General features: G+C 51.1%; 1 protein-coding gene across 1 annotated transcript in view; it reads left to right on the top strand.

Moving 5' to 3' along the window:
• The window catches only part of ZDHHC14 (zinc finger DHHC-type palmitoyltransferase 14), a 381,727-nt gene that overhangs the window by 345,232 nt on the left and 15,756 nt on the right, over positions 1–20,739 (top strand). Inside the window, exons 6-8 of the mRNA XM_007953739.2 lie at positions 5,478–5,580; positions 6,668–6,777; positions 12,133–12,235. Coding sequence (XP_007951930.1) covers positions 5,478–5,580; positions 6,668–6,777; positions 12,133–12,235 — 316 coding nt within the window. The remainder of the gene's footprint in view (positions 1–5,477; positions 5,581–6,667; positions 6,778–12,132; positions 12,236–20,739) is intronic.

The following is a 20,739-nucleotide window of genomic DNA, read 5'->3' as shown; positions in this document are numbered from 1 at the left end:
ACAAACTTGGTCAGAAACACCCTCCCCATCCCAAGTGCTGGGAGGTGGGGAGATGGGTGTGACATGTTGGCAAGACAGGTCTTCATGGAAGGCTGGCTCGAAGGCCGTGGGACTGATAGACGAGGTTCAGCCTCGCAGGCCATCTCAGCCTCGCTGCTGTGAGCCACAGGTGAGGTGCTACAAAGGTCTGGCCAGCCTACAGCTATGGCTTGGGGACTTGAAAGACCGAAACCAAACTCACTGCTGTCGAGTTGGACCCGACTCATAGCAGCCCCTACTTGGGTTTCCAAGGCAATATTGCTACAGAAGTAGATTGCCCCATCTTCCTTCCAGGAGCAGCTGGTGGGTTTGAACTGCCAGCCTGCTGGTTAGCAGTCAAATGCCTTAGGCACTGCACCTCCAGAGCTCAGCCTGGGGACTTGGACAGGTTCTACTCCAGGATCCTGAGGATCAGGCTCTAGTTCTGTCATGAACTGCTGTGTGAACCCTTGTAAGTGGCTTAACCTCTCTGGGCCTCAGTTTCCTAACTGTAAAACGAAAGGGTCAGAATCAATCAGGGTATCTTAACTTGGGGTCTGTGTGACTGCACAGAGGAGCCTCAGAGGGGTCTGTTGTTTGTTGGAGTCGAGTAGGCTCCGACTCATGGCACCTTTATGTAGAACAGAGCGAAACACGGCTGCTCCTGTGCCCTCTTCACGTTCCCACCCAGGGCTCATCTTCCAGCGCGGTATAGGGCAATATTCTGGTGTGACCCATAACGGTTTCTCTTGGGCTGCTTTTCAGAAGTAGATCACCAGGCCTTTCTGCCTGTTCTTTCTTAGTCCGGAAGCTCCACTGAAACCTGTCCACGAGGTGGCCCTGCTGGTATGTGAAAAACTGCGGCCACAGCTTCCAGCACCAAACTAACCCACTGCCACCAAGTCAATTCCAACTCAGGAGGTTTAAAGTTACCCTCCATGACCCATCTGTCGGTTTGTCTTACTGTGGTGTTGGTGTTACCATGAGTTAAAGCACTTGGCTGCTAATTGAAAACTCACAGTTTGAACCCACCAGCAGCTTCACGGGAGAAAGATGTGGCAGTCTGCTTCTGTGAAGATTGACAGCCTTGGACACCCTAGGGGGCAGTTCTTCTCTGTCCTGCAGGGTTCTTCTGAGTCGGAATCGATGCAGTGGGTTTGGTTTGGACTTTGCTTCCATGAAGATTGACACCCTGTGGGGCAGCTCTACTCTGTCCTCTAGAGGCACTATGAGCGGGTTTGGTAGTTTTTTTTTAAAATCCTATGAATCACATCGCTGATCCAGTAAACTTCCAGCTGCTTATGAAATTGGCTCCCAGTGGAGCTGGCAGGTTTCCTCTCGTTTCTCTCTTTGAAAATCAGTAAACTGATTTTGATGCATTTAAGGGAACTTTCTAATTCTCAGTCGTACTATGTTTTCAACATGTCACTACCGCGCCAGTGAGATGTATCGTGAGTATAAATGTACCTTCTCAGTCTGAGGGTGGATGCCATCGGTTCATGACAGCAAGTGTCCCCATCTACTCCCAGCAGGGAGGGGGCCATCCAAGAACCACCTGTCCCTCAGTCCGTCAGCAAAGATCAGGGGCGGCACCAGGCCAAGGCTTCTCTGTCACATGGGCAGAGCCAGATTCCAGGGTTCAAATGCTAGCTCAGCTGTTTCTTGAGAGAGTTGCTAATTGGCTTCTGCCTCAGTTTCCCCAGCTGTGAAGTGGGTGTCACAACCGTCCCTTCTCACTGGGTTGCCTTGGGGATTAAATGAGTTCGTCCACAGGAAGCTTTTGGAATAGGACCTGGCACACAGCCAGGGATGTCAGCCGTTGTCACTAACTCAGTGCTGATTCCTGAGGATGGGGCATGGGGAGTGTTAACTGTGGGGGGGAGTGAGGAGTGGGCCACATCTGAATCCCACCTTGAATTCATGTCATGGTGACACAGCTGTGAGCTAACAGTGGGCCTGCATTCTGCTATTTGTAAAGCAATGCACATGAGAAATTAATGCAAAACGCTGCACTTTTCCTTGTCACTCTCACCCTTTGGAAGCCCCTGCCATTGGTGACTGTGCCCAATATGAGGTCTTCACTGCAAGGGCCACATGGCAGAAGGCATAGGAGCCAGAAAGGGGCCAGCAGGTGTCCCACATACTGTGATTTTCCTTCACTCTCACCTGCCGAGCTTTCCATGGTCCCTACGCATGAATGCCCTGCGTATTTTGACTCCTCGTTCTGTCTAGGTTGTAAACTTTGGGTGGCATGTAGACAGGCTGAGGTTCCGTGTGGCTCAGCTGCGTTATTCAGTCATGGGATCCTTTGGTCCTGTTCTTTAGTCTCTCTCGTCTGCCCTGGGTTGTTTCTTGTTTTCACTTTGTCACCTCCTCTTTGATCTTCCCAGCCTGTGCAAACTCATCATTAGTGTCATCTCCCTTGGACACAGCTCAGGTTTCCTTGTCTTGGTCTTCTCACTGGTGACCTTATCACTTTCCCTGGTATCCACTCCACCTCCACTTTCAAACCAGCGGGTGACATGGACCCCCCTCGTGTTGTCTCCCATCTGTCCCCTCTTGGGTGGGGGATGAGGGTGGAAATAGTGGCATCCGTGAGCCCTGAGCTGTGGAAGGCAGTGGGGAATGACACCATCTCAGTTACACGGGCCACCATCTGTGTGGCCTCATGCACACACAAAGCCTCCACTGTAACCATACTTCGTATGGGCAGCCCTGGGGGAAGGAAGAGCTCACCCAGGCTGGTGACAGTCCTGGGGCAGGCTCTGCTTTCCTGCATCTCGTCTACCATCCCTGTTGTTAGTCCCCATCAAGTCGGCTCCAACTCATGGCGACCCCGTATCCAATGGACAAAACGTTGCCTGGACCTGGGCCATCTTCATGATAGCTGGTCTGCTTGCGTGCACCGTTGTGCCCACTGTGTATTCTGAGTGCCTTCCGGCCTAGGGGCTCGTCTTGCAACACCACACCGGACAGTCTTCTGTTGTGCCCCATACGATTCTCATCGGGTAACTTTTGGGGTAGGTCACCAGGCCTTTCTCCCTAGTCTGTCGTAGCCTGGAACTCCTCTGAAACCTGTCCACCGTGGGTGACCCTGCTAGTATTTGAAATACCAGTGGCATAGCTTCCAGCTTCATAGCAACATGTTTGCCACCACAGGACAACGCTGACGGACACGTGGTGGTAGCCATTCCTACTCATTCCTCTTCCAAAATAGCACCTTCATTTTCCTCTTCACGAGAAGTGTAGCTGCTCATTCCTTTCACTCACCTCCCTCCTTGAGGAGTGGGCAGGCCACAGGCGAAGCTCTGCCAGGCTGTGTGGACAAGCACCGTGGGGTGGGCATCTTCCCGAGTCCACTGCTCAGGGCACCGTCATCTTGGCCCTCTGACCAAGGAGCGTTCTTCTCCCCCAGAGATACCTTGCACTGTCAGGGTTTGTCTTAGTTCTGTAGTCCTGCTATGACAGAAACGCCGCGAGTGGGTGGCTTTGACAAACAGAAATTTATTTTCTCACCTTTAGGAGGCTAGAGGTACCAATTCAAGGACTGAGCTCTAGGGGAAGGCTTTCTCTAAGCTCTGTTGGCTCTGGAGGAAGGGCCTCGTCTCTTCTGAGCTTCTGTTCCTTGGCTTGGTGGTGATCTTCATGTGGCCTGGCATCTGTCTCCCCCTGGGTCTGCTTGTTCCGTCTGCTCTTGTCAACCTCAAAGATCGATTTAAAACACACCCTACGCTGGTACAGCCTCATTGACATAACAGAGGAAACCCTATTCCCAAAGAGGACTCTAACCACAGGTACAGGGGCTAGGATTTTCAACACGTGTTTTGAGGGGACACAGGTCGATCCGTAACAAAGGTGGTGCTTTGTTGAGAACTTGTAGTTTCTGGAAGTCTAAGCTTTAGAAACAGAGTATTTTTCTGCTTCTCTAAGAGCAGACCTGGTGGTTTATCCTGATGTTGAAAGTAAGCAGGCAGGCAGGAGCCCACCTTTCTTCCTGCTCTCCCCAAAGCCCATGCACCCACACAGTGCCATCAGTTCACGATGATGGGGCAGATATTGTACCGCACAGGGTCGTTTATCCAGAGCTCTGGTCAGAAGATGAATTCTCTCCAATCTCGAAAATATCAATGGTGGCATGTTCCTGCGTGATCTGTGGCTTCCATCCTCAGAAGTGTTAGGGAAGCATCAGTAGCTTCTTCCCCTGGCCTGAAATGTATTGATGGGGGCTGCGTGATGTGTATTTAAACTCCCAGACCTGTGATGATTTTTCTCCCTTAGAAGTGTCTGTGTCGTGTAAATAGGATTTTGTAAACATTTGTGAGGCAGGAAAGTGCTCTGGTCTCTCTAGCTGTCACTCTGGGTTGATTCATCTCATCTGCTGGAGAACACCAAGCTTGTTCTCCTGGGTGCTAAGGGCTGGAGACGTCCTATGAGGACCCAGGCTTCTTAACGGCCTAACAGCCAAGGACATCCTGAGATGTCAGGGTGTGGCTGAGGCACTAGGGCCAGATCCCCTAACTAAAAATGCCCCTTGTCCTGATGCCACTCTGAGAGATGCCCCATTGGTTCAGACTCTCCCCCCTCCCCTTCTCCGTGGGCTTAGAATGAGCAGTGGAGGTGTCCTGGTGACACTCACAGATGCCCCGTTGATTCAGACTCCTCCCCTTCCCCTTCTCCATGGGCCTAGGATGGGCAGTAGAGGCTTTCTTGTTTCAGAAGTCATGTCCTAAGCAGAGCCTGCTGAGGTCAGGTGTTACAGGGTCCTCCCAGCCTCGGGTGGGTGGTCACTGGTAGGTGGAATGGCCGTCCAAGCAGAGATAAAAGCCATAAAGATAAACTTTGTCCAGGCCACCATCACCTGAGGTCAGCCCTGCCCACAGTAGTCAACCTTTGTTAGCGTGACAGTCTCATTAATGTCACAGCCTCAACACCTGGCCAGGGGGAAGCCTGTTAACGCTACAGTCCTCAGGATTCAGAAGCCAAAATTGCACCCTGTGATTGAAGTGATATCCAATATTCAGTCCTTTCACAAAAGGTCTGAACTGCTGCTGACTCAAAACCATTGCCCTTCCTGAGTTTGAAGTCACAGCTGTTGTTGACCAGAAAAGTCACAGGAGAAGGTGAAGGTCGCATAAGGAGGTCAGTCACAGGAACTGACTGCCAGAGTCAAGGCTGAAAAATAAGTAACGTTCCTAGAGCCCACCCATCACTCACTGAGCCATGAGTGCTCCTCGGGGTTGGGAAGGTGACTTGGAGGATGGCTGTCCCAGTGCTGGACGTCTCCCTCTGATGAGAGAGAAAAGTAGGTAGATGAAAATGGTAAATGGCGCAAGTGGGAGGGAGGCCAGAGCCCCTGGAACGTGCCTGGGGGATGTATTTCCAAGGCCCGGTCCCCCCGTGCCTCTTGGGGACCCCTCGGGAAGCGGTCTCTCTCCAGGTTACCTCCTTGACTCCCTCACCGTGCTGGAAGCTGTGGTGTGCTTCTTCTCAGTCTGGTCCATCGTTGGTCTCTCAGGTTTCCACACGTACTTGATCAGCTCCAACCAGACAACCAATGAGGATGTAAGTTCCCCATGCGGTGGGACATGGGCGTGCTTTTCTGTGTTGACCAATCAAGGGGCAAAGGGAAGAAGAGGTTGGGCCCAACTTCTGTGCATCCCGTTCCCATGTGACCCTTTGGGAGCAAAGCATGTGAGCAGCATTCCTATTAGTCAGTCTGCATCTTTCTCCACTTGGAATCTCTGAACGGTCCTTCCTGACAGTGTCACTTAAATACTAAGATCAGCCAACTGACACCCAGTTCAGACCCCAGAGAAGGCTCTGCTCTAGTCCTTCCCAATAGTTGTGTGAGCAGCTTGTCACGCCCTCCCTCATAGAGACACCATGGCAGGCGGACAGAATGGCCATGTGAGTCCACGGTTCACACTCTCTCGGGTTTGGGGAGGGATTGCCATAACCCCAAATCTAACTTTTTACCCACACGTGTCTGCCTGCATGTAATGCAGATGGCAGAAATGTATAAAAAGATGAAACGTGGTGTGGGAAACACGTCTTAATAAGCGTGGTCCTCCCTGCTCGTCATGTTCAGGTTTTGGCAGAAGCCTCTCACAGCTTGACTTCCGTAGCTCAGAATCAGTCAGCGTACCTTCAGTGAGGGCTTGAGAAATCGGATGGTGAGATAAGATCAGACTAATACCCTCATGTGTATCTGCTGATTGTGGATGTTCGAATCCACCAAACACACCTTTTTGGCAACACCACGGGCTGAACTCTGACAGCCCATAAACTACTTTTGGCAGTTAAAGGGCCATGTTCACTTTGCAGCTGCCAGTCATTTGATGACTATTCAGGGCACTTAGTGTGAGCATGAAAAGAAAAATCTTACGGTGAGATGGCCTTTTTGCACCATGTGGTAGAAAGAAGAGAGAATAGTCCCTCTCTCCCTGATCCAACCTGCTGCTTGGGGCTGGGTATTTCCGAGTTGGGGACAAATGCCAATTTTCCCTAAAAAAGAACCTCTTCACAACTCCTCCTGAAGACACAGGTCAAGGTTCCTTGCCTTCCTCATGGGCTTCTCATGCCTAGTTAGTATCTATGGTGCCTGTGAGAAGGGGGACGTTGTGTGCTAACTGCTGTCCTTTACTTTCAGATTAAAGGATCATGGTCAAATAAAAGAGGCAAGGAAAATTACAACCCCTACAGCTACGGGAATATTTTTACAAACTGCTGCGCTGCCCTGTGTGGGCCCATTTCCCCCAGGTAAGACCCTGGCGGCTGGGTGCTCTTGGAAGGGCCAGCTGAGTCAATGGAGCCTGGCAGGTCTAGGGCCTGGCCACCTCCTGGGAACAAGCCAGCCCTGCCAGAGGCTGTCAGGCCTCTTTGCACACAAGGCCATGTGTCACCACCTTAGGAAAGAGAGACCTGGGCTGGGCTATTGTGTTATGCTAGGGCTGCTTTTGTGGTCTTCAACCCAAGTGCTGTCGAGTTTGGAGACATCTAAGAGAAACAGAAGCATGTGACCCTATTAATTCTTGACTGACGCCAAGGAGCTGTGTTGAGCAGGGCACGGCAGTCAGCAGAGTATGGAAGCCAGGACACACAGGAGCAAAGCGATTGGAGAACCTACAAAAGCAAGTACTGAGAACTGGTTGAACAGAGCGCATGTTCAAGTCACTCACACAGAGACCCAGGTGAGCTGGTAGCCAAGGGTACAGTGATGAGAAAAAGAAAACATGGATGATAATACCAAACCCAACCCACTGCCAGGGAGTCAATACCACCTCACGGCGCCCACATGTGCTCAAGAGCAGAACTGTGTGGACACTTGTTACCCTCGGCTGTCACGCTGTTTCCTTGGCTGAACTAATGAAGTACCACAAACTAGGTGGCTTGAAACAATAGAAATGCATTCTCTTATGGTTCTGGAAGCTAAAGTGTGACATCAGGCTGTCACAGCCCCCTGCTCCCTCTGAGGGCACCAGGAGAAGGGCCTGCCTTTCCAGGCTCCTGGGGGTTCAGGCGATCTGGGCATTTTTCAGCTCACACATGCGTCACCCAGTCTCTGCCTCCCGCTCACAGGGCCGCCTTCCCTCTGCATCTCCGTCTCCCAGTCTCTTCTCCTCTGTCAGGACACTACTCGGATTGGGTCAGGACCCACCCGACTCCAGGAGGCCCTCATGTTAACTGATAACACCTTCAAAGACCCTATTTCCAAACAAGGTCAAGTTCCCAGGTCCTGTGGATCAGGATTTAAACACATCTCTTGGGGACAGATAAGCTCTTAACAGGCATTGTTCTAAGTATGTTATTTCCATTAGCTTTTTGAAAACGTCACTCTGTGCCTGTGAGGCAGGTACTGTATAGCCCATTTTACAGGTGAGAAAACTGAGGCACAGAGAGATTAAAAAACATTCCCAAGAACACAGCTAATACGTGCTGGCAATTTAGCCTTAGAACTCCCACAATGACCCAGACTCCCACAACGACCTCTTGTGCATCCAGACCCCCTTGGTAGTCCCAAAGCACATGCAGTCCCATGGCACACCCAGGCCCCACAGTGATCCCATATCACACCCAGGCCCCCACGGAATCCCATAGCACATCCAGGCCCCACGGCACACCCAGGCCCCCACAGTGGTCCCACGACACACCCAGGCCCCACAGCAGTCCCATGGCTCACCCAGGCCCCACAGCGGTCCCACAGCACATCCAGGCCCCACGACGGTCCCCTATACATTCAGACACCCCAGGTGCACAATGAAACATTGCCCAGTCACCTGCCATCCCCATGAGGTGTTAGGGGTCAGACTGTTGTGCTCCATAGGGCTTTCAGTGACTGATTTTTGAAAGTCGATCACCAGGCCTTTCCTCCTAGTCTGTCTTAGTCTGGAAGCTCTGCTGAGACCTGTGCAGCATCGTAACACACACGCCTCGGCTGTCAGACGAGTGGGGGCTGTGCATGAGGTCGCTGGCTGCGAGTCATACCCAGGTCTCCTGTATTGTTGTTGTGGTGGTGGTGGTGGTGGTGGTGGTTAGGAGCCATTGGGTCGGCTCTCACTCATCGCCACCCTGTGTACATCAGACTGAAAACACTGCCTGGTCCCGCACCAGCCTCACAAGCCTGCTACACCTGCGCCCATCATTGGGGCCCCTGTGTCAGTCCATCCCATCAAGGCCCCTCCCCTTTTCTCTGACCCTGCACTTTACCGAGCATGACACCCTTCTCCAGGGGTCCCTTCTGACAACATGACCAAAGTAGGTCAAATGAAGTTTGGCCACTCTCGCTTCCAAGGAGCATTCTGGCTGCACCTCTTCCAGGACAGATTTATTCGTTCTCCTGGTAGTCCATGGTACTTTCAGTATTCCTCATCAAAACCACAACTCAAAAGCATCAACTCTTCTTCAGTCTTCCTTATTCATTGTCTAGCCTTCATGTGCATATGAGGCGATTGAAAATACCATGGCTTGGGTTAGGCATACCTTCGTCTTCAAAGAGACGTCTTTGCTCTTCAGCACTTTAAAGAGATCTCATGCAGCAGGTTTGCCCAGGTTTCTTGCATGGCAGGTGGGAATTCTACCAGCAAACCACCATGGCCTGTGTCTCACGAGATACAGATCCATAAATAGGCAAGGGGTGTACAAGGGTGGTGATGGGGGTGGTGCAGTTTCCCTGGGATGCTTGGGTAGGTTTGAGTTGGGATCTCTTCTCAGGGATGAGTAGGACCCCAAGGAAAGGAATTTTGGGGAGGGGAAGCATGACAGAGGGAAGAGCACGTGGCGAGCCCAGAGGTGAGGGGAAAGCGTGGCTTGTCAGAGTGGGCAGTGGGGGGACTGGAGGTGCACATAGCCAGGTTAGCAAGGGCCTTGTGAGCATTGGTGGCCCAGCACGAGACCTGGGGCCAGAGCTACCATGGCCACGTGAGGCCTGCCTGTCCAGTGTGTCCAGTGAGTCACAGGTCTTGGGTGTGTGACTGTTGGGTCACAGGCCGGCAGGAGAGGATGCAAGACAGTGTCCTCACTGCTGTCCCTTTAGACTCTGGATCGCCTCGTCCTCTCTCTGCCTCTGGACAGAATCTCTAAGAAGTCCCCGAACTTCTCCTGTCACTTAGGGAAAGAAGAACTCAGGGGCATCAAGCAACAACAGGGCACTCTGAGGCCCCACATCTCTGGCAGGTGGCAGCTGACCAGAGCTCCGTTTGTACTGAAGATGGAAGTCCCACACCCTTCACCCCTCCCAGGTTGGGCTCTGCTGCAGGCTGGGAAGCCCTGCCCCATTCTGACCCCAGCTGGCCCTGCACCCTAGCAGGGAGGGCATTCAGGAGGGACCCAGTCTTATGTGGCTAGAACTGTTGGTCCCACACTAATCCTCCCCTGACGGCATTGGAAGCGGCCTAGTCCCTGTATAGTACAAACGGCTGCTAAACAAAAGGTTGGCACTTTGAACCGCCCCCAGCAGCACCGCCGAAGACAGGGCTGGCAGTCTGTGCCATAAAGATTACAGCCAAGGCTCCCCATGAGGCAGTTGCACTCTGTCCCACCCGAGTCAGGATGGACCCCAAAACAATGTGCTTGGGTTTGGGAGTCCCCTCCTGAGAGTCTTCCTCTGGGACTTCCCATTGTACCTGTGATGCGGGCAGGGCTCTCCTCCGGTCGGTCACTAGCCCTGGTCTGGAGCCAACCCCCTGCACAAGTGAGCATCCCTCAGGCCTTTTGGACAAAGTCCTTTTCAAACCCACCCCATGCTGCTCCCCCACTGTGCCCAGCCCCACGCCCGGCTCCCCTCCCTGTTCTCAGTGGCAGCTGACAGATGGATGGCTCCTTTCTCCAAAAATGCCCTTCCTGGCTCTTTGCCCTTTACCTTATTTAACACCCTGGAAGCGCATGCACACCTCGTTCTGCACAAAGCCCAGCACCTGGTCCCTGGCGCCAATTGTCCCGCCTCCTCTAAACCTCCGGGCATTCAGCTGAGTCTGAGGCAGAGAGGCCCGCTGTCCTGTCCTGTCACCAGCATCTGCCAGGGCTCAATCCTCTGTCACCTGAAGACCACGCCCTGAAAGGCAGTTGGGGTGATCACTCCTGCTTCCTGAAAGCCATGTGACAAGTAGGAAGCAGCCGGGCACTCCACCCTCAGGAGCATTTGGGCACGTGGACACGTTTCAGCATCTCAGACAGGCCACCAGGAGATCACACAGGCGTGGAGCAGTGACTAGGACCCAGCAGCCCTGCCCGTGCACCCTGCTCCTCACCAAGCCCCCTGTTGCTCTGAGACTCAGAGAGAAAGGACAGGCCACCCTGAGATGGCCAGGAAAGCCTGGCCAGATGTCCGTTGCAGACCAGCTGGGGAATCTGGAGATGTCTTAGAAATGAGTTCAGTCAGTGTCTCCATGGGAGGCCAAGCAGCCATTTTACTCATCAAACCACACGCATTTTCAGCACCCATTGTGTGTGAGGGTCCCGCGTGATGCATATGGCGAACACGATCGACTCCTTGTCTCCAGAGGAAGGCCTGGAGGTCTACTTCCTTGAAATCAGGGGTTGGAAACCCTACAGACTGCAGTTCTACCCTGACACACGCGAGGTCACCGTGAGTTAGAGTCCATGGCAGCTCATTTGGTGGTTGTGTGCCAGGCACCGAGATACAGAGACGGTCCCTGCTCCCCAGGACAGATGGACACATGGAGACATGGGATGCCTCTGCAATGGGGTACGGTGCCCCAACGAGGACACCTAACCCCCCGGCACTAGGAGCCAGGCCTGGGCTGGGCTGAAGGCATGAGAAGACGAAGACTGTCCTCTGTGTGGTTGCAGGTGCTAGACAGCATCACAGCTGTGTAAAGAGCTGGGACCCCAGGTCAAAGGTGCATGCCAGGAAAGAGGCTTACACATGCCTGGGAGAACCCAGACAGGAAGTGGGATGGAGGGACAACAGCAGGGGCTGGGGGCTGTCAGCCTGGCCTTGGAGAACGGACAGTGGAGCGGCAGGGAAGCAGCTTGGTGAGAACACCAAGAGCTTGGACAGAAACAGAGATAATCTGGGGGGGTGGCCAGGCTTGTATTCCCGCCGTCCAGCATTGCCTGAGCACCAAGCAGCTCCTCAGAACAAGGCTACTTCGGGACGGAACCTGGTGCCCATGTCCTGGCCACCGTGTGTGTCACAGAAGATGAGGAACTTGAGGCCGGGGAGGAAAGTTGGAACAGATTGCGTGAGACCTGAAGGCCCAGCATGGGGGTTGCACTTGGGGTGGGAGCTGTGTGCTCAGGATGGTTGGGAGAGTCTGCTGGGGTGAGGGAGAATGGGGGGTGAAGTGGAGGAGAGAGGCCAGGGGAGGGCTGACCCCGGTGCCTCCCGTAGGCAGCGGACCAGATACAGGTGCTGGGGTCACAGCAGGTGGCTAGCCTGTGGGCTGGAGAGGAGGACACACGTGCAGCAGGCATCTTCCAGGTAGAAGAGGCAGAATGTGGTGCCTGGTGGCACGCTGAGGTGCATAGAGGATGCTCCAGGGTACCTAGAGGAGCCGTTGACAGGAAGAGCCTGGAAACAGAGATTAACACACGTGAGGGCATCTCTGGCTTTTCATTCACCCTCCTCCTCCTGTGTTTTCTTTCCTCCTGTAGCCTGATCGACAGACGAGGGTACATCCAGCCCGACACGCCGCAGCCAGCAGCGCCCTCCAATGGCATCACCATGTACGGGGCTACCCAGTCACAGAGCAACATGGTAGGGCACCGACAGGGGGCACAGCTCCCCCTGAGGCTTCTTGCCTGCTGGTGTGGGTACCGACCAATAACAAGCCTGCACCCTGGAGGGCCTGCTCCAGGAGCACCCACTTGACTAAAGAGCTCAAAGGAGGGAAGTGGAAGGTTAAGCTAAGGCAACATCCAACTAAGGAAAGTGGCAGAGTTCTGCTTGTTTGCTGGGAGTGGTATCGGGAAAATACACACACACCATCTCTTTGACGGAACAGCTTGTTGCATGTTGTGAGGAAAGTCAAGTTCTTAGAAGCTGGAGAATGTTTTGAGGATGAGATACCAGTGACCTAGGCAGGGCCAGGCTGTCTCAGCATTCCTGGTTCCCCATTCTGTCTCTTTGCCTCAACCTGTACTGATGCCCCATTCCCTTTAGGATTCAGAGAAGAACACAGCCAGTTCTCATTACTTTTAGTCAAAATCTTAGATAGGCTTGTACACCTCAGTGCCATCAGACAAGACTTTCATTCATTCACAGCACACGCTGATGGTGTGTCTCTCCGAGAATATTCTCATAGAAAGCCTCCCGTTGGAATGTGGAAGGGCATGCTTTGTTTCCCGTTTGCAGGTGGGGAGGCTTGGGGAGGAGCCAGAGGCTTTTCATGGGCACCAAAGATCGCAATGTGACCCACCTCTGCTAATCAGGGCCTTAACATCCCTTCTTCTTGTTAACTCACTGCCATCAATTCAGATCCGACTCATAACAACCCCTCCTTGGGTTTCCAAGGTGGTATCACTACAGAAGTAGATTGCCCAACCATCCTTCTGAGGAGTGGCTGGTGGATTTGAACAGCCAGCCTTCTGGTTAGCAGTCAAATGCATTAGGCACTATGCTACCAGGGCTTTACAGCCTCGGAAATCCTATGGGTAGTTCTACTCTGTCCTATAGGGTCACTGAGTTAGAATCGACTCAATAGGCTAGAATCCCTTAGGTATCTAAAAGGCAGTATCCATTAAAAACCAAATCCACTGCTGTCAAGTGGATTCCAACTCACAGCCACCCTAGAGGACAGAGTAGAGCTGCCCTGTAGAGTTTCCAAGGCTCTAATCTTTACGGCACCCAACAACAACAATCTTTACGGAAGCAGACTGCCTCATCTTTCTCCCATGGAGTGGCTGGTGGGTTTGCACTGCTGATCGGCTGGTTGGCAACCGAGCGCTTTAGTCACTGCACCACCAGGCCTCCCCCTATAAGGCAGTGGCTGCTTTATTTGGAACGAGCTTCCCTAAGGAAGTTGGGCATTTGTGGCAAGGACCCATCTGTGACTCCAGCACTGTGTGCTCTTTGTAGAACTGAGTCACCTGTGGCAGTTTCAGTGACAAAAGGTCAGAGGCCTGGCTTTAAGTGTTGTCGTCCGCTGCCATGGAATCCCGTGCACAGTGGGATCAGACCATTGGGATCCATGGGGTTTGCCGTGGCTGGTTCCTGGAGGGAGATCACCAGGCCTTTCTTCCATCTTAGTGTGGAAGCTCCATTGAACGCTGGCCAGCATCCTGGCAGCAGGCACGCCTCCATGAGTGACGGGTCAGTGGAATCCCACTCAAGGCTCCCGCGTGGAAGGTGCAAATCCTCATCCTGAACCACCACTGTCCTCGTGGTTTGAAGTGTAGACTGGGGAATAGCCAGCATCTTGACGTTTTGTTTCTACATACAAGAAACTGCAAGGTCAAAGTCAACAGACCTGAGGCTGCTTCTCCACTAGTTTGGGGAGACAGCTGAACCTCACCGTGGTGACCAGCAGCTGACCTTGAGGGCTGCACTTACAGCCACACACACACAAAAAAAGAGAGAGAGACTCCAGTCCCAAGCAAAAGTTGGCCTGAACTTGTTTGTTGGTGGTGCTGGCCTCTTACTTGTGGTCTTCTGCTTTGAGTATTAAGCACGAGTGTGTGTTCATCAGTCCTGTCATTCCACCTGGAAGTGCTCACAGAACAGCTTGTTCTGTCCATACTCACCCACACAAATGACCTGCTTCATGGAACATTGAGCTGCAAGGGATTCCTGGGTCACACCTCCACCCCCTTATTATTCAGAGGAAGAAATTGAAGACAGATTCAGAGACTTGCCCACAGAGGAAGAGATGGTATTTATCCTTGCCTTCTGTTTCCCCTGGACCTGAAGATAAGACACAGGCATGAGGCAGCAAGGGGAGAGCTAGGTGTGACTTCGTGCCATTGGCAACTCGTTCAAGGTCTAGATGCTGAGGCAAGGGCTCCTCCAATCCTGATCGAGGGAGCCAGTGGCATACTGAATTGTGGTGGGGGGCGTCGAATAAAGACCTGGGGGTCTTGAGAACCCACCGAGGCTGACCACTCAGCTGCCTGAATGCAGGTGTGTGGCCCATTGCCTCCTACAGCACTGCCTCCATCCACACACGTAAGGCGGGAAGGTGCCAGCCTTGCTTTTTGTGTGTGTCGACCATCTTTCCTGACAAGAATCTAGATTTTGGGCACGATAGCTCCGGGGGAGATGGAGGAGTGAGCTGGGCACAACATCTATGCTGGGGAGCCTCAGGGTGAGGCTAATGGAGTCTGTGCACACATGACCTCAGGTAGAGTTTGTTGCATACAATTTCAAAATCCAGGTCTCCCCCTAAAACCCCTGGGCCCCAAGGTAAAGAAGTGAGTACTCCATCAGTGAGTACCATGGTCTGCCTTCTCCTCTCAGAGACAAACACCAGGAAATCTAAAACTTGAGGGAAATCATATGCATTTGAACTCGGCCTGATTTGGGAAATGGTATAGTCTTGGAGCCCTGGTCCATGGTTTTCCATGCAACAAAAAAGGCTGTGCAGAGGCATGTCTCATGTGGTGAGCACTTTAGAGTGTGCCACCAGGCTTTCAAGAGCATTTCCTCAGATTAACCCTCTAGAAGAGGAGAGAAGGGGATGAGATTAAGTATCCATGGAGTCAGATGGTCACCGTTTACTGGATGAGTGGCCTTAACAAGTTATTTAACCTCTCTCCACCTCAGTGTAAAATGGGGACATTGATGTCCTTACCTTGTAGGATTTCTGGGAGGATTCAATGAATTAACATACGATTTAAAAAAAGAAGAAGAACCATTGCTGTTGAGTGGATCTGACTTGTGATGACCCCACATATGAAACACTTAACACCTTGCCTGGTATAAGATGTTATATGGGTGTTAAGTGATGCTGCTCTTGTGGTTATTATCTCCCTGATATACATGAGTGATATGATCAGACAGGTTAATTGTGTCTTCTTTGAGCAACTGGACAGCCATGGACATGACTAGGGTCAGTGGAAGGAAGGTCCCTGAATAGGAATCAGGGAACCAGCATTCCAGTCTGGGCTCCTACTGGTTAACTCTCTGTTAGCAACTCCCTCTCCCTCTCCCTTGTCCTCTCTGGTCCTCTCTTTTCCTTGTCTGCAAGATGGGAGCTTGAGTACTTTGTATCTAAAGCCCCTTCCAACTCTGAGCAGCTTGTCAATCTCTGATCTTTGTGGCTCAACAGGAAGGTCAGAAGGTTGAAAAACAGCATCTTACTCCGCACACAGGGGAGGTCTCCCTTCCTCTTCTGAGAAGAGGGTGAACACTGAGACCCTCGGCTCCTCCCACTCCACTCTGACCAGCAGCCCCAAGACTAACCCAGCACCCGCTGCAGGATTGAGGGATAGGCTGCAGTCGGATTGTCATTCCACAGCTTCCCCTGAGAGTACTTTGTGTTCTGGTTTAATTATTTGTCCCATACTTCTTGCATTTCTGGGATAAATCCTTTTGCAGTGTTGTATAATCCTTTTTCTACATGGTTGAATATTGCTTTGGTTGTATTTTGTTGAGGATTTTTGCATGTTTTATCTCAGTATTTGAGATAATTACTCTGTGTTTCTTTCCTTGTGATGTCTTTGTCTGGATCTGACATCTGGGTAACACTGGCCTCAAAGAATGAGTTGAGAAGTATTTCTTCCTCTTCTCTTTTTTGGAAAAGTTTGTGAAGAACTGGTAGTAATTCTTTACATGTTTGGTAGAATTTACTAGTGAATTCATCTGGTGCTGGCTTTCCTTTGGAGGTTTTTTGTTATTGTTGTTAGGTACCATCAAGTCAGTTCTGACTCATAGTGACCCTACATACAACAGAATGAAACAATGCCCAGTCCTTGCTATATCTGAGTCCGTTGTTGCAAACACTGTGTGAGTTTGCTGTACTGTGGTGGCTTGCATGTGGCTCTGCTACTGAATGCTATGCCACCAACATTTCAGGTATCAGCAGGGTCACCCAAGTTGGGCATGTTTTGGCCAAGCTTCCAGACTAAGACAGATAAGAAGGACATGGGCATCTATTTCTGGAAAACTGGCCACTGAAAACCTCATGAATAGTAGTGAGCATTGTGTTTGGGGGTAGTTTCTTATTGCTAATTCAATCTCTGCTTATTACAGGGCTATTTACATTTTCTGTTTCTTCTTGAGTCATTTTCACCAGTTTGTCTTCCTAGGAATTTGTCCATTTTATCTAAGTTATCTGATCTGTAGTCAATGATTCGTACGTCTTTCATCAGAGTATGGTTTTATCATGGGAATAGATGAAAGGAGGACAATCTAAGGATTGAAAATGTAAAAACAAATAGAAAATGAGGGTAATTTGTAAAAGGGAAGGCATAGCCAACAACCGTGAGGGTAAGGAAGCACACAGGCAGGCCCCAAGGGGGAGAAATTGATGTTTTGTTTTGTTTTAACTTTCTATGAAATGTATGTCACTTTTGCAGGTAAGAGAGCTAGGAACTCTAAGAAGGTGACAGTGGGTCACAGGTCCTACATTGTTTGCTTTGCTTTATCCCCCTTTGAGTAGTATTAGGACCAAAAGAAAGATACCGTTTCTAGAAATTATCAAAATGTGGAAAAATCTATCAAAATACTCCAAGCTGACAACAAAACCAATTCTTTGGGGCAAATTGTAACGTTCCTTTCCTTTGGCTCATTTGCACTGCTCATAGCAGACATCGCAACCAAGGACTGATCCATCACAGACTGAGCCAGCATGTCCTGCTTGGCCAAAGGAATGGGAAGCCCTTCAGGTTTTCTAGTCCCTGGTGTAGCAGGAGACGCCCGGGCACTGCCCTCTGCTCTGTTGAAAGCCTTGCATCACCACTGAAAGAACTGAGTCCGGCAACCGGCCAAGAAGTTCATCTTCCTTTGCATTTATTTATTTTTAAAATATTGCTCGAGCTCACAATCAACAAGAAAGTTCTTGTATTCCAGTGTCCAGTTATACAGATGTGGGAATTAATGCCCAAATCCCTTAATTTGGAACCACAGGTGAATTTCAGCAACTCTGTGGTCAAATAGGTCTCCACCGGAGTGCATCACTCTTTCCAGCTGGCAGAGTTGAGAATAACAATAACTGCCATTTTTGTGCTGTGTCATACACTCAGTGTTGTACAGGGACTTTGGAGCCAGACCATCCGGGTTCAGATCCGGGCTCTGTCACTGACTAGCTGCATTTAACCTCTCTGGGGCTCACTTTCCTCATGTACAGATTAAGGGTAGTAATTGTTCCTAGAAGGAGGCCCTGGGTAGTGCAAAAGGTTAACACGCTCAGCTGCTAACCAAAAGGCTGGTGGCTTGAGTCCACCCATAGGCACCTTGGAAAGGTCTGGTGGTCTGCTTCCAAACAGCCAGCCGTTGAAAGGTGTGTGGAGCACAGCTTTGCTCTGACGCACATCAGTCCCCACAAGTTGGAATCCACTTGACAGCAGCTGCTTGGTGGTATTGGTGGAGTTCACAGGCGGTTGCCTAAGACATAGTAAGTATTATGTAAGTGTTGTAAGAGTGATGCTGTTATTATAAGAATCATCTCATTTCATCCCCACAACCTGCAAGACAGCCCTATATGAACCTGAGGCCTTAAAACGTTGAATGACTTGCTCAAAGTCACCTGGGTGCTCTCTACTATGCACTGTTTCAGAAGGGCTTACTTTATAAAAAGCCTCTTAGGGAGAGCCAGTTGGTTTCAGAGAAGCCTCTTCAGACCTTGGCCCTTACTTCGTACAGCTCAGAGATCACTTGGGTTGCAGCCCGGGCTGGACTTCAGAGTCCCAACCCTGGTGGCCTCTCCACCTGAGTCAGAATCATGGGCCGGATGCCCACACCTGGTTTGGTATGATTGTGGTCCTGGAGGCAGACGGGACTGCACACCATCACCATCACCATCACCGTCACCTGCCAGTGCTCTGGCTTCCTCCAACAGTCCCGGTTAAATGCAGTGGTTTTCTGTTTCTTGGTTTATCAGAAGAGAAAGGTCTTGCCTCAGTTGTGGAGCCTGGATGTCTGAAATCAGGGTGTCAGCTGTGTGGATTCCTTCTGAGGGCCCTGAGGGACAGTCCCTTCCCTGCCCCTGTCCTCGCTGCTGGTGACCACAGTGATCCTTGATGATCCTGGGCTTGTAGGTGCATCATCCCATGTCCACTTCTGTGATCACGTTGCCATCTTCCCTTGTCTCTAGATGCAATGACTTCGAGCCATCTTTTGCTTCTCGACTTGAGTCAACTAGCACATGACCCACTCAGAAACAGATCTAGAGAGACTGTCGACAGAGCGTTCTGGGATACGCAAAGCTGCGAGGTTGTGGGACTGCAAAAAGCAGCACGTGGGTTTTAGGCAGAGCTCCCTGGAGGGGATGGCATCTGAGTGGAATCTTAAAGAGAAGCACAAAGAATCCATCACCGGCAAGTGGGAGGGTCTTCCAGGCAGAGCACACACAGAAGCACAGGCAGATGTGGCTGAACGGCTTGGAGTGTGCAGGGAGTAAGGCTCACGGGGTTACTAGAGTGTGAATGGCCAAGTCGGAGACGTGCGTGAACGACCTCAGTGCCTTCGGTGCCTTCTAACGAGCTTGGCTTTTGTTCTGTGAATGGCAGACCCTTAAGTGGAGGGGTGATTGGGCTGGCTGCAGTGGAGGGAGTCTGGGGGCTGTGTGAGTGAGGAGGGAGGCAGGCCAATACTGGAGACAGGGAGATCAGAAGACCTGGTGACAAAGAGGGGCTGGCCAGGACAGCTGAGGCAAGTTTAGAAAAGAGCAACAGTGCAAAACTGTGGTGTGATGCTTAAGGGCTCAGCAGTGAACCAAAATGTTGGTGGTTCAAACCCAGCCAGCAGCTCCACAGGAGAAAGACCTGGTGAGCTCCCCTTGTAAAGATTACAGCCAAGAAAACCCTCTGGGGCAGTTCTAGTCTGTTAGGTGGTGTCTGGGGAGAGGGAGGGAAACCCAAGGAGGGGTCGCTATGAGTTGGGTCCGACTTGACAGCAAATAACAACACTGCACAGAGTGCTTTCATGGAGCAATGAGCTTGGAAATAGCTAGGAGCAAAAAAAGACCAACTATCTGGACTGTTTTATCCATGACACTCTGTAGGGAAAGAAAGGGCTCTGAGCTGCATAGTGCTTAGACATTTGACTGCCAGCTAGAAGGCTGGCGGTTCAAACCCACCAGCCACTCCTCAGAGGGAAGACCGGGTAATCTACTTCTGTAGAGATACCACCTCAGAAACCCAAGGAGGGGTTGCTATGAGTCGGAACCAACTCAATGGCAGTGAATTTGGTTTTGGAGTTTGATGAAAAATTTTCAGACCTGAGAAAGAAATCACAGACTCTAAAACATGAAAACTGTAAAATCAAAATTAACGAATGTTTAATGTCTACGAGACACATGACTATGTCAGCTTCATTAATTGTTAAATTCAGCCTTCATGAAATTTTCTTTACATCTTAGAACAGATTTATAGATTAGGTTTTTCCCACTTCATGAAAATTCTCAAGTACGCATATGATTACATAGAAACCATTACGAATTACAAAGTGAGCGAGTTACTCAGAGATTGAGAAGCACAATTATAAAGTCTACCTGACTTGAAATCCCAAGCCTGCTCCCTGTCACCACGATGCTTTTGTTATGAGATACTCAGGTTTACACTCTGTAAAGTTTGGGAAAACCGTTTTAATCCCAAGGCTCCCACCCACTGCTGGGAGTGCCCCAGATGCACACAACTTAGAACATCTTCAGGGGAGGCAGGATCTGAGCTGTGTGCTGTGTGGACAGAACAAGGACCAGGGGGTGGGCCAGGGACTGGGCCTGTCCAGTCCAAGAAGGAAATCCAGGGTGCACGGCAGACAGGAGTCGCCACCCAGAGAATCCAGGCTGGGAAGTTGAGCACCTCGCAGCCATGTTGTACATTGGTGGAGGGGTGACTGTTGACCCTTAGGGTCTCTTCCGATGCCATCCCCATGGGCAGAGTCTGCTCTGTCATCCTGGGTGGCTGCCAGCCTCCTATTCAGTTTTGTCAGTGGGCCACTCTTACGTGCCAGATAAGTTTCATTCTACCTGTATTTGTAGGCCATTCAAGCACCAAGACAACATGCATTTGTGTTATTTCAGTTGTTCTTTATGGGCTCCTGTTGGGTAAGTGCTGTGTTCATAGGAACCAGAGTTCCTATGAACAGAGAAGGGAACCAGTCCC

The sequence above is a fragment of the Orycteropus afer genome, unplaced genomic scaffold, assembly GCF_000298275.1.
Source record: "Orycteropus afer afer isolate SDZICR_OR568_19922 unplaced genomic scaffold, OryAfe1.0 scaffold00407, whole genome shotgun sequence".
Lineage (NCBI taxonomy): Eukaryota > Metazoa > Chordata > Mammalia > Tubulidentata > Orycteropodidae > Orycteropus > Orycteropus afer.
Note: the sequence above shows the minus strand (reverse complement) of the source record. Positions and strands in the feature narration are given on the sequence as shown.